Source organism: Panthera tigris, chromosome E2 (genome assembly GCF_018350195.1).
Source record: "Panthera tigris isolate Pti1 chromosome E2, P.tigris_Pti1_mat1.1, whole genome shotgun sequence".
NCBI classification, from domain to species: domain Eukaryota; kingdom Metazoa; phylum Chordata; class Mammalia; order Carnivora; family Felidae; genus Panthera; species Panthera tigris.
Window position 1 is genome coordinate 19,069,073 of NC_056674.1, and position 12,742 is coordinate 19,081,814.

General features: G+C 37.3%; 1 protein-coding gene across 4 annotated transcripts in view; it reads right to left on the bottom strand.

Annotated features, from left to right (window-relative positions):
- LSM14A (LSM14A mRNA processing body assembly factor) overlaps positions 1–12,742 on the bottom strand; it is a 51,411-nt gene that overhangs the window by 26,435 nt on the left and 12,234 nt on the right. For all 4 annotated transcript variants that reach the window (XM_042968073.1, XM_042968072.1, XM_042968069.1 and 1 more), the window contains exon 2: positions 1,291–1,454. In XM_042968073.1, the coding sequence (XP_042824007.1) occupies positions 1,291–1,454 (164 nt within the window). The remainder of the gene's footprint in view (positions 1–1,290; positions 1,455–12,742) is intronic.

Genomic DNA, 12,742 nt, shown 5'->3' on the forward strand with positions numbered 1-12,742 from the left:
CTTGAACCTACAACCCTGAGATCATACACCCCATCCACTGAGCAAGACAGGCACCCCTCTTTTTTTTCCATTTTAATTTTATATACCACTTACTATTTTCTTCAGAAGAGTTTATCAGGTATTTTCTTTTAATAGCTGGAAGTAAGACAAACCTTATGCAAGATAATATTTATTCTAAGAATCTGTTTTGTGGAAAACTAAGATTTTATCACGTACAGCATTAAAAAGGGGAAGTTAATTTTTAAAAATCTAAAAGTATAACCTTAAAAAAAGTCAACAAGCATATTTTAGTGCAAATGACCAAAAATTCTGACAAGAAAAAAGGCTGAGAAGAAAATGGGTCCAGGAGAAAAACCTAGGGGGTTTTAATCAGCTATGCCCTAAAATGAAAATAATATTCCTATATGAAATCTGCTTCCTCTGCTGTTATAACTAAATTCAGGCAGTTTCTATACACTTCCAATTAACATGGAAACAAGTACTGAAAGGAACAACCTTTTTAATTCATAATTTACAATCTCTTAGATATGTTATATCTATTTCTAATAAATTACAAATTTTTTATTTCTTTTACTGAGAATACTTAGGGTCTTCTTTTTTCATACCTTTTTAGAAGTATACATAAAATCCTTTTATGTTTTTGTGCTACCTTATTATATAACACTGCATGCATATTATGTAATATACATATATAAAGTACCAATGTAATTTATCACTTTTTTTCACTGAACCTAATTATCTTAACCTAAGAGTAGCCATTACCACCCTGGTTTATAATATGAACCAAATGTGAATAACATAGTGAGTGGCATGGATTCTGGATTCCAGAGCCAGACTGCTTGGTCTGTCCAAATTGTGGCTCTATATTATTCACTTGTAAAAATGAGAAATATAAAAACAAGATTATAGTACCAAGCTCAGAGAGTATTGTGAGGATTGATTTATTGTATGTGCAGTGGTTTGAACAGTGCTTCTCATACAGTTAGACTTCAATAAATATAAGCTATTTTAACTATTGCTGAAATTAGAAAATATTTTATGATAAAAATAAATTCCTCTGCTATCACTTACTTTATTTAGTCCCAACTTATGATCTAAAGAATAAAACCTGGGTGAAAACATTATCCAGGTATTTTAGGTATCTAGGTGACTAGGAAATGGTAAGTACACGAACATTCAACTGAGAAAATTAAAAAAAAAAAAATGCCAAAACCCAAGAGAGGTACAAGCTAAGGCTAGCCATGTACTTGCAGTTTTCTTGCACTCTAAGACAAATTTACTATCCGTTACCTGAACGATAGCTGGGTCCTGAGGCAAAGAACATTGTGGTTTTGGTGGCTCACAAACAGTGAGGTCTTTAATATCACTCCCACGGAATATGATGTATTCAAAGACTTCATCACGAGGTGGTATTGGACGATCTGTTGGTCTGTCTTCTGTACCAAAGGATCGAACTGGTGAGAAAACAGAGGATATGAGATACACGTCTACTCATCATATTCAGGTAGTGACTGTCAGAAGTATACTCTTCCAAGTACAGTTCCAATAAACTGCGGTTCCAATACAGCAGTTCTTAAATGTCAGCTGTGAGAAAATATCTATTAATCTGTAGCTAAAGAAATTTTGTTTAAAAAAAGAGGAAAACAGAGCGGGTTTTGCCTAGAGCTCAATGTACTCAATTTAAAAAACAATCTGTATCATGAGGTCGTGTTCTTCCTACATCTTTATTTATTTATATCTTTGGTGATTATGGTGAGAGGAGGTGTTAAAAATGTCCTTTCATTGTTGATTTATTTTGAATGTCATCATTCAGCAACATAAAAAACTGGCAAGCCTACATGAGATTTCTTGTTGGGAGTGGCAAGTGAAGATTTCCCTGTCCACAAAATCCCAAATTGAACTTTTGGATTAGAGAAGACAATGAAGGGAACATCTATCCTGGTGAGTAGTAGGTCCTCTAGAAGCCAAGCCAAGCGGCTGTCAGGTATTCACCCCAGGGGACAGCCTGAAATGACCTAGTTACCTAAAATATTTTTCTCATAATTAAATATGATTATTTCAACACTTAAGACAGCATGACTCAAAGTTAAACATAGACCACCTGCACAATGGTAAGCTGGCTAAAAAGATTTCTGGAATCCTATTCAAATCCATTGAATCAGACTTTGAGGACAGTCTAGAAATCTGTATTTTAAACCAATTCCTTAAGAGTTTCTTATGAACACTAAAGTTTCAGGTTTACTGTCTTACACCGCTGAAAATATCTGCATCCATACGTAAGTTCCAAATAAGAAAGTTTGAAAGATCATATATTATCCACTTAAAGACTAACCTAAAGGGAGTAAACGCTTTAACACTGTGCAACATTTTGAATGTATGCATTTTTCTGCAAAACTAATTCAGGGCTAGATTAAATATGAATGCTATTTCCTTTTAAATAATGACCCACCCATCCTAAAAATTCTATTACTTATGCTGCTTCCAGGAAAGATGGTGGCATAGATGTAGGCTTGCAGAAGAATATCCCTCCCTAAAATTAAAGAAAATGAAAAGCTAAAATACCCCTATTGAGAAGATCTCAAATTCATACCATAACTTTTATTAAAAAGTATCACTCAGCTACTGAATTTGTTAGTCCAAACTGGAAGGCCGGTCTGAGAATCCACATGCGGCATGCCCTGAGAAATTTTCACTGGCACCTCCGTATTGGTAGATGGGGACAGAAACACTGATGTGGTAAGGGCAAAGATGCAGAATGCCCTAGTTGAAGTTCTTCTTTCCCTAATGGCCAAAGAATACTTTATAAGGAGAGGAGTAAGTGACAAGGTTCTATATTTTGTCCTGTATCCAAAAGGAAGGGTAAAGAGTTAGAAAAATCAGGATTAAGAAAATTGCATATAAATCAGTATCATCCCTAACCTCAGTAACAGCAGCACCACCACAACCACCACACAATGTATAAAGTCTCAGGCCTCAGGGGCACCTGGGTGGCTCAGTCGGTTAAGCGTCCGACTTCGGCTCAGGCCATGATCTCATGGTCCGTGAGTTCGAGCCCCGCGTCGGGCTCTGTGCTGACAGCTCAGAGGCTGGAGCCTGTTTCAGATTCTGTGTCTCCCTCTCTCTCTGCCCCTCCCCTGTTCATGCTCTGTCTCTGTCTCAAAAATAAACATTAAAAAAAAAAAAAAAATTTTAAAGTCCCAGGCCTCAGAAGTAATAGACTAGTTCATCTGAAGCAGAGGGAGGAAAAGTTCAAAGTCTTCCTTACACAAAAATGATGGACAAGCCCCATCAGCTTTTCCAAGGCCTAACAAAACCATTCAAACTATACCCACGTAGCCATTAGACAGATGAAAAATCCATGCAGGATTAATATTTGTCCCAGGAAATAGAAGAACATTTCAGGAACATACTGCTTTACCTTTTGAAAAAATTAAAACTCTTAGGATCAAAATGATACTGAGGGGCGGCTGGGTGGCTAGGTCGGTTAAGCGTCTGACTCTTGATTTTGGCTCTGGTCATGATCTGTTTGTATGTTCAAGCTCCTTGTTGGGCTCTGCATTGACAGCTCAAAGCCTGCTTGGGATTCTTTCTCTCTCTCCCCCTCTCTCTCTGCTCCTCCCCTGCTCATGCACACATGCTCTCTCAAAATAAATAAACTTAAAAAAAAAAAAAAGATGCTGAAAAGGTAGCATACAGAGTTAAGGAAAAAATAGATAAGACAAATATAATATAGAACATAATATAGAGTTATTAGCAGAATAATTACATCAACAGATCAAAGCAGTAAAGCCAAGTCATTAATAAAGAATAATTTTGAGAAAAAGCAAGTAAAGAAAAACTACAGCAATAAAATGGTTGGAGGTGATTATTCTTGCAGACCCAACAGTTAACTGATGCTGGTTAGAAAGACAACAAAATGAGAAAATATACTTAAATATATAACAAATTTCCTGAATGAAGCTCTAAATTTGATCAAAAGGTTCCACTGTATTTCCAGAAAAAGACTTAGTGCTCTATCAGCCATAGCGACTTATCCTTTGCTGTATCAAAATAAGGAACTCACAGAAAAGTGGTATCAAATAAAAGATAAGAGATGAAAAATAAATTCATTTAAGCACATAAATGTGTATGACAATTTACTATGGTCTTAGAACAGAATGTGTTGAATAGTTGTCAAAAAAGCTACAAAGTTACACACTGACAAAATCAGTCAGGACAGTGTATCACATAGTATTCTAACAAAAATTGGAAGATGAGTGGAAACAGGAAAACACAAAAGGAAATACATAAATTAATACTCTCCCTTTTTATAGCAGGGAATCACTTGACAAAATTTTGGAGAAAGTTGATAAATTAATATACGTAGGCTTAAAATTGTGTTATTTGAGGTTCTAAAGGTAACCAATAATACAGTTTAAAGCTTAGGGCATATTTTCCAAAATGTGGTGTGAAGAAAACCTCTTATCATAGAGGAAAATGAAAATAGAGACCATGGAGAATGAATTGCACACACCAAGAGTATGGGAAACACGCTCCAATGATAGAAACTGATTTGATTAGATTTAATGTTTCTAACAGACAATTCTTGTACCATTATAAAGAACAAATTAAAAGACATCAGAAGGACACACATGGCTGGAAGATGATACAAATAACCTGGGCACTGTGAGTGGAAAGAAAGGAACGGTAAGCACAGAAAAGGTAGAATGTCACCACTACCATTCAGCTACAACACATTTCAACACATGAATTAGCTCATGTACACGTACAACTTGTAGGCAGGGGAATTATGTCAATGCACTAAGAAATCACACTGGTTCACCTCAGTTTATCCTGTTATTTAATTTTTGCACTTGGAGGTAACAGCAGCTAAACACAACAAACCATGGAAGAATAGTATATGATACCCACTCACCCCAAGTTTCCTCTTGGCTCAACCTGGTTATGCAAAGAAGACTTAAAAGTGCTTATTGTATGGTTCTCCCTGATCTTTATGCACTCGTCTCCAGCAACAAGCCTGAATTCTTTATCTTCTTCTATCAAGCTTTCAATTTTTTCTTTAAAGCTGACAACTTTATTAGGTATACGTCACCAGCATTTTTGTTAATGCTATCATTTTGATTTTTTTAAAAACTGCAGTAAGAACACATGAAATCTACCCTCTTAACAAAATTTTAAGCATACAGTACAGTATTTGCATAACAAAATGTTGTATAGTAGAGATCTAGAACTCTATCATCTTTTTTTAAAATTTTAATGTTTATTTTTTATTTTTGAGAGAGAGAGAGCGAGTTGAGCACGAGAGGGGAAGGGGCAGGGACAGAGAAGGAGACAGACTCTGAAATAGGCTCCAGGCTCTGAGCTGTCAGCACAGAGCATGACGTGGGGCTTGAACTCAGAAATGTTGAGATCATGACCTGAGTCGAAGTCAGACGCTTAGGCCACCCAGGTGGCCCTAGAACTCTATCATCTTGCTCAACTAAAACTTTATACCCACAGAACCACGATTCTTCATTTCCCCTGCTCTTAGCCCCTGGCAACCACTATTATATGTCCTTCTGTGACCGTGGAAAACAAAGTGAAAATAGAAACAAGAAGACCAGTTTGGAATTTACCAGGCAAGTAATGGTGAACAGGAACTTAAAGAAAGGGGCCAGTCTTAAAGAGACTCAAGCTTGGGGTGCCTGGGTGACTCAGTCAGTTAAGCATCCAGCTCTTAATCTCGGCTCAGGTCTAGGTCATGATCTGTTGTGCTGCCGGCGGGGAGCTTTTGGGATTCTCTCTCTGACCCTCCCCTGCTCATGCATGCTCTCTCTCTAAATAAATAAATAAATATACTTAAAAAAAAGACTCAAACTCACCAAAATAGTATGATTTGTTGAATGCAATTTCTTAGAATTCTACAACTCTGATCATTATTTTTTTCAAAATAGATAGGTATATTATTTGTAGCATTAAAAAATCAGGTAAATATATAGTAACATTAAACATCTTATATAGGCAGATTATAAAACTGTAATTTTCAAGAGATTACAACTACCTAAAATTAAAACACAGATGCAACTGCCATAATGAAAGATGGCAAAGTAGGAAGATCCAGGATTCAGTCCTTACACCGAAACAACTATTTAGTTGGCACGTAACGTCTGAATAAACCATTTTGGAACTGTGACGTCCACTCATAGACTTGTAGCATCTGTGGGAGTACCTGATGAAGAAAGAGGCTGTTAACTTGAGGTAAATTTTAGCATTTTGTGTAGTGGCTGGCTGTACCATTCATAAACTCCCAACTCCACAAAAGGCAGCTATGGGGATGGCGGCTCATGTTCCTGATGCAGCTTTGCTAGTGATAGAGGGACAACAGGAAGCATATCCTACAAAAATTGGGGTTGTATGATTTGAAACTACCTGGCAATTCATTGAGAGACCACTGTTTCCACCCTCAAGGGCCAAAAGCACTTCCCCCATAGTGTCTTTAAAGTATTTAAAAGCAACAGATTATGCCCCTACCCCCCACCACCAACAGCAGAATATACATTATTCTCAATTGCACATGGAACATTCTTCAGGAAAGACCACATGTTAGGTCAAATTCAACTCTCAATAGATTGAAAAAAATCGAGATTTACAAAATATCTTCTCTGACCACAGAGGAATAAAGCTGGAAACAATAATAAAAAGAAAACTGGAAAGGTCACAAGTACCTGGAAATCAAATAATACACTCTTAAACAACCAATGAGTCAAAGAAATCACTAAGGAAATTAAGAAAAATTGAGACAAATGAAAAAGAAAAAACAATATGCCAAAATTATGGGATATAAAGAATGAACTCAAAAGGGAAATTTATAGCTATAATCACATTTAAAAAAATCTCGTATCAATTTTACATCTTAAAAATCTAGAATAAGAGCAAACAAAACCCAAATCCAGCAGAAAGAAGGAAATAAGAGAGATTAGAGCTGAGATTAAAAACACAGAACAGAAAAATAGAACTAACAAAACCAAAAGTAGGTTCTTGGAGAAGACCAACAAAATTAACAAGATTTTAGCTAGAATGACTAACGGAAAAAGGTGAGAAGATGCAAATAACTAAAATCAAAAAGGAAAGCAAGGACACTGCTACCAACCTTATGGAACTTAAAAGGCTTATAAGAAAAAACTACAATTGTATGCCAACTAACTAGAAAATCTGGATGAAATAGAAAAATCTCCAGAAATAGCAAATTACCAAAACTGACTCAGGAAGGAACAGAAAATCTTAACAGAACTATATAACAAGCAAAGAGACTGGACCAGTAATCAAAAACCTCCAAAGAATTAGACCAGATGGTTTCACTGGTGAATTTTACCAAACATTTAAAGAAGAAACAACACCAATCCTACTCAAACTCCTTCAAAAAAGAGAAAAGGGAACACTTTCTAATAGACTCTTTGAGGCCAATGTTACTCAAGTAATACTAAAGTCAGACAAAGATACCATAAGAAAACTAAAGACCAGTATCTCTTATGAATACACATATATAAGTCCTCAACAAGATAACAGTAAAGAGAATCCAAAAGTATATTAAGAGGATTATATATCACAACCAATGGGGATTTTATTCTAAGAAGGTATGGGTAGTTGAACAACAACAACAAAAAATCCGGGGCGCTTGGGTGACTCAGTTTAAGTGTCCAACTCTTGATTTCCGCTCAGGTCACAATCTCACGGTTTGAGGGATCCAGCCCCATGTTGGGCTCCACACCGTCAGCATGGAGCCTGCTTGGGATTCTCTCTCTCCCTCTCCCTGCTCGCACAGATGCTCTCTCTCTCTCTCTCTTTCAAAGTAAATAAACTTAAAAAAATCCAATGTAATACACATTAATAAATCAAAGGGGAAAAATACCCCACACGATCATTTCAATATATGCAAAAAAACCAAACCAAAACAAAACCACATGTGATAAAATTTAACACCTTTTCATGATAAAAACACTTAGCAAACAAGGAATAGAAGTTATTTCCCCAACAGGATAAATGGCATATATGAAAAACCAAGCGCTAACATCATATTTACTGGTAAAAGACTGAAAACTTTCCCTTAAGATCAGAAACAAGACAAAGATGTCCACTTTCACCACTGCTATTCAATGTACTAGAAGTTCCAGACAGTACAATTAGCAAGAAAAAGAAATAAAAGGCATCCAAACTGGAGAAGAAGTAACTCTTTTCTTGCAGATGATATGATTCCATATGGGAATTCTACATATACAGAATCCATTAAAAAACTAAACACTAGTGTTAATAAATGAATTAAGCAAAATTACAGGTACAATATCAAAATACAAAAATCTGGGGGTGCCTGAGTGGCTCAGTTGGTTGAGCATCTGATTTCAGCTCAGGTCATGATCTTGCGGTGAATTCAAGCCCTGTATCAGGTTCTGTTGACAGCTCGGAGCCTGGAGATTGCTTCGGATTCTGTGTCTCCCTCTCTCTCCGCCCCTCCCCTGGGTGCACTCTGGCTCTCTCTCTCTCAAAGATAAATAAACATTAAAAATTTTTTTTAAAAAGTAAAAACAAAACAAAAAAAAACCAATCTCACTTACAGTACCATCCAAATGAATAAAGCACCTAAGAATAAGTTTAACAAAGGAGGTAAAAGACTTGTACACTGACAACTACAAAACATTGCTGAAATAAATTAAAAAGCAGCTGAATAAATGGAAAGTCAGCCCATGTTCATGGCCTGGAAGACTTAAGTATTAAGATTACAGTGCTCCCCAGAGTGAGCTAAGATTCAGTGCAATCCCTATTGAAAACGCAATTCCCCCACCCTGCAAAAAAGGTAAAGCCAAACTTCAAATTGATAGGAAACTTTGAGGGAATCTGAATAGCCTGAAAAGGTTGGAAGACTCATACTTCCCAATTTCAAAACTTACTAAGTTACAGTAGTCAAAACAACGTGGTAGACCTATAAGGGGAGACATATAGATTTATGGAATGGAACAGAGTCCAGAAATAAGCCCAAACATCTCTGGCCAATTGATTTTAGATAAGGGTCCAAGGATATCCAATGGGGAAAAGTATGGTCTCTTCAAACAATGGTTTTGGGACAACAATGACCATCTACAAAAGAATGAGACTAGAACTCCATCTTATTCCAAAACAAAATTTAACTCAAAGCAGGTATGATGCTGTAATATAATAAACAATATATATTTGGTCTCTGTCCGCAGCTCCCGGCCATAACTCCTAAAACCTTTGCATCTCCTAAGAGATAAAGGTACTAAGAGAATCTTTTTTTTTTTTTTTTTAAAGATTTACTCTTAAGTAATCTCTATACCCAACATGGCGCTTGAACTCACAACTCCAAGATCAAGAGTCTCACGCTCTTCCGACTGAACCAGCAAGGCACACCGATCATCTTTTGTTCTAATATTTGGTTCCTAATACAGAGCTCCCAAATCTCTTGGAATTTCCTGGGCAATAAGAGCATCTTTTGTTCTAATGAAGAGACTCTTGGTGGGCTCCTGGACAGCTTCAGAAAAGGGGCTGGTCACCAGAAAGCCCATCCTCTGGGGAGGAGAAAGGGCTGGAGACTGAGTTGATAACCATGCCCACGTGATGAAATGTCCAAAAAAATCCCTGAACTATGGGGTTTAGAGAGCTTCTGGGTTGGTGAACACGTGGAGGTGCTGGGAGATCGACTCACCTGGAAAAAACACAGGATCTCTGTATTCCTTCCCACATATCTTGCCCTATATATCTGTTCTATCTGGATGTTCCTGAGTTGTATTCCGTTATAATAAACCAATAATCTAATAAGTAAGCTGATTTCCTGAGTTTTGTAAGCTATTCTATCAAATGACCAAACCAAGGAGGGGGTCATGGGAACCCCCAAATTATAGTCAGGTGGTTAGAAATACAGTTCACAAGTTGTGACTGGAGACTGGCATGTGAAGTAGGCGGGATGGGTCATCTTGTAGGACTGAGCCCTTAACCTGTGGGTTCTGACATCAACTTCAGACAGTGTCAGAAAACGAATTAAATTGTAGGATACCCAGTTGGTGTCTAGGGAGTTGGGAAAATTGGTTGATGACTTGACTTGACACATGTGGTAGTAGCCAGAACTACTGAGTAAACTGGTAAGTAGAGGAAAAGCAGTTTTTCTTTTAGTGAGTCAACAATATAAACCAAAACTATAAAACTATTAAGAGAATACAGGAGTAGGGGTGCCTGGGTGGCTCAGTTGGTTAAGTGTCCAACTATTTCGGCTCAAGTCATGATCTCACAGTTCATCAGAGCCCTGCATCTACTGTCAGTGCAGAGCTTGCTCGGGATTCTCTCTCTCAAAATAAATAAATAACTTAAAAAAAAAAAAAAAGAATGTAATCAATTCCCTATTTCTGGCTACAAATGATTTATTCAGAAATATGTGTCGGGGAGCCTGGGTGGCTCAGTCGGTTGAGCGTCTGACTTTGGCTCAGGTCATGATCTTGCAGTCTGTGAGTTCGAGCCCCGTGTCGGGCTCTGTGCTGACGGCTTGGAGCCTGGAGCCTGCTTCGGATTCTGTGTCTCCCTCTCTCTCTCTGCCCCTCCCCCGGCTCATGCTCTGCCTCTCTCTCTGTCAAAAATAAATAAACATTAAAAAAGAAAGAAAGAAAGAAAGAAATATGTGTCCCATGATTGTCTTAAAAAGAAAAATAATAGAAGTGACCAGGTGGCTCAGTTGGTTGAGTGTCCAATTTTGACTCACGTCATGATCTCATGGTTTTTGAGTTTGAGCCCCTCATTGAGCTCACTACTGTCAGCACGGAGCCCACTTTGGATCCTCTGTATCTGTCCTCTCTGCCTCTCCCTGACTTGTCTGCACTCTCTCTCTCTCAAAAATAAGCAAACATTAAAACAAAAAACATAAATAGCGTCAAGGTTCTGTCAAAATCACTTACCTAAAAAAAAAAAAAATCTCTATTTCTAATAGATCAAGTTCAAACATCACACTAATGTCAAATCTAGTTACCAGTATATTAATACCTCTACATACAGTTATAGTACATGCATAGAGGGAAGAGCTATAGTGACCGACTTCCCAATACAATATCTCTATTATAAAATACCAAAGCTTGATAAACATATACATAGTTAAATATAGTCAATATGCACAAAATGACACCATTAGTATTTTCCAAAGACTTCACCTTTGGATACAAACTAAAAATTATAAATTAGGCTCTAATACCAATTTGATAAGGAAGAAACACAAGTCTGTTGAATACCAAAATGTGAGAGCAATAAACAAAAGACTGAATTATTCAAGTTAAGTTAGAAATCTAAGACTAAGTTCAAATGGAAGTCTAGAATAAGATTTCTGATGTAGTCTCAAAGTTAAAACTGTAGTCAAGTATCAGTTGAAGATCTGGTCCCAACCCACTTACAGAATCTTAAGTTCCAACCAAGCTCATTATTCTCAATGCACAGAGCAGTTCTGTACTCTACCACAGCTTCTCCCCACATTCAACCCATCCTAAATTTCAGCTTATATACTACTTGTATTCATCAGGTTTCTCAGAGAAACAGAACCAACAGGATGTGTTTGTGTGTGTGCGTGCACACACACATTTATTTACATTAAGGAACTGGTTCATGTGAAAATCCAAAATCTTCAGAGTAGGTTGGCAGGCTGAAATTGAGGGAAGAGCCACAATCTGAAGTCCAAAAGTGGTCTGGTGGTAAAATTCCTTCTTGCTCAGGGGAAGTCACTCTTTGTTCTATTAAGGCCTTCATATGATTGGATGAGGCCCACTCACATCATGGAAGGTAATCTGCTTTACTTAAAGTCTACCGATCTAAAAATTAATATCATCAAAAAAACATCTTCACAGAAACATCCAGAATATGTGACCAAATATCTGGGCACCTGGCCCAGCCAAAGTGATACAACTCTATCCGTAGTATTTCCAGGTGGAAGTAACAAATTCTCCCTCTAAAAATGACAGTGCATTCTACCCCTGTCTATAGCTCCCCCTTCCTAGAATTGAAAGATCTTCAGAAAAATCTGTATTAAAGTAATCTTTGCAACTCCCCCAGTATCCAATGCAGTGCCTTACATACTGCTGACATCTGAATACTTCCTGAATAAATTCCACAGTGGAAAAAGCTATTAAGTAAGCAATTTCCAAAATTACTGGATGACTACATCAAAAAGAAATGACAATTAGAAATCAATAGGATGGGAAAACAGAAAAACAGCATTATTTAAAAAACAGCATATATGGAAAAGCATCGAACCAAGGGAAAAAAAGTGAAAAGTTGCACTTGGTATTTTTCTCCTCTGATATTTATCCAGAAGTACAGTTCTTGTTGTACATCCAGTATCATACACTAACTCTTGTCAAAAGCATATGAAATACTGAATACTTATTACCTGTTATATATGGTTTAATTATTTACAATACTCAAAGAGTAGTGTAGAAGAGAAGCCATCTCTTCTACAATGTAGTATCCTTGTACAAACACTGAAAACATGCTCTTCATTTTTTTTTTTTTAATTTTTTTTTTCAACGTTTTTTTATTTTTTATTTTTGGGACAGAGAGAGACAGAGCATGAACGGGGGAGGGGCAGAGAGAGAGGGAGACACAGAATCGGAAACAGGCTCCAGGCTCCGAGCCGTCAGCCCAGAGCCCGACGCGGGGCTCGAACTCACGGACCGCGAGATCGTGACCTGGCTGAAGTCGGACGCTTAACCGACTGCGCCACCCA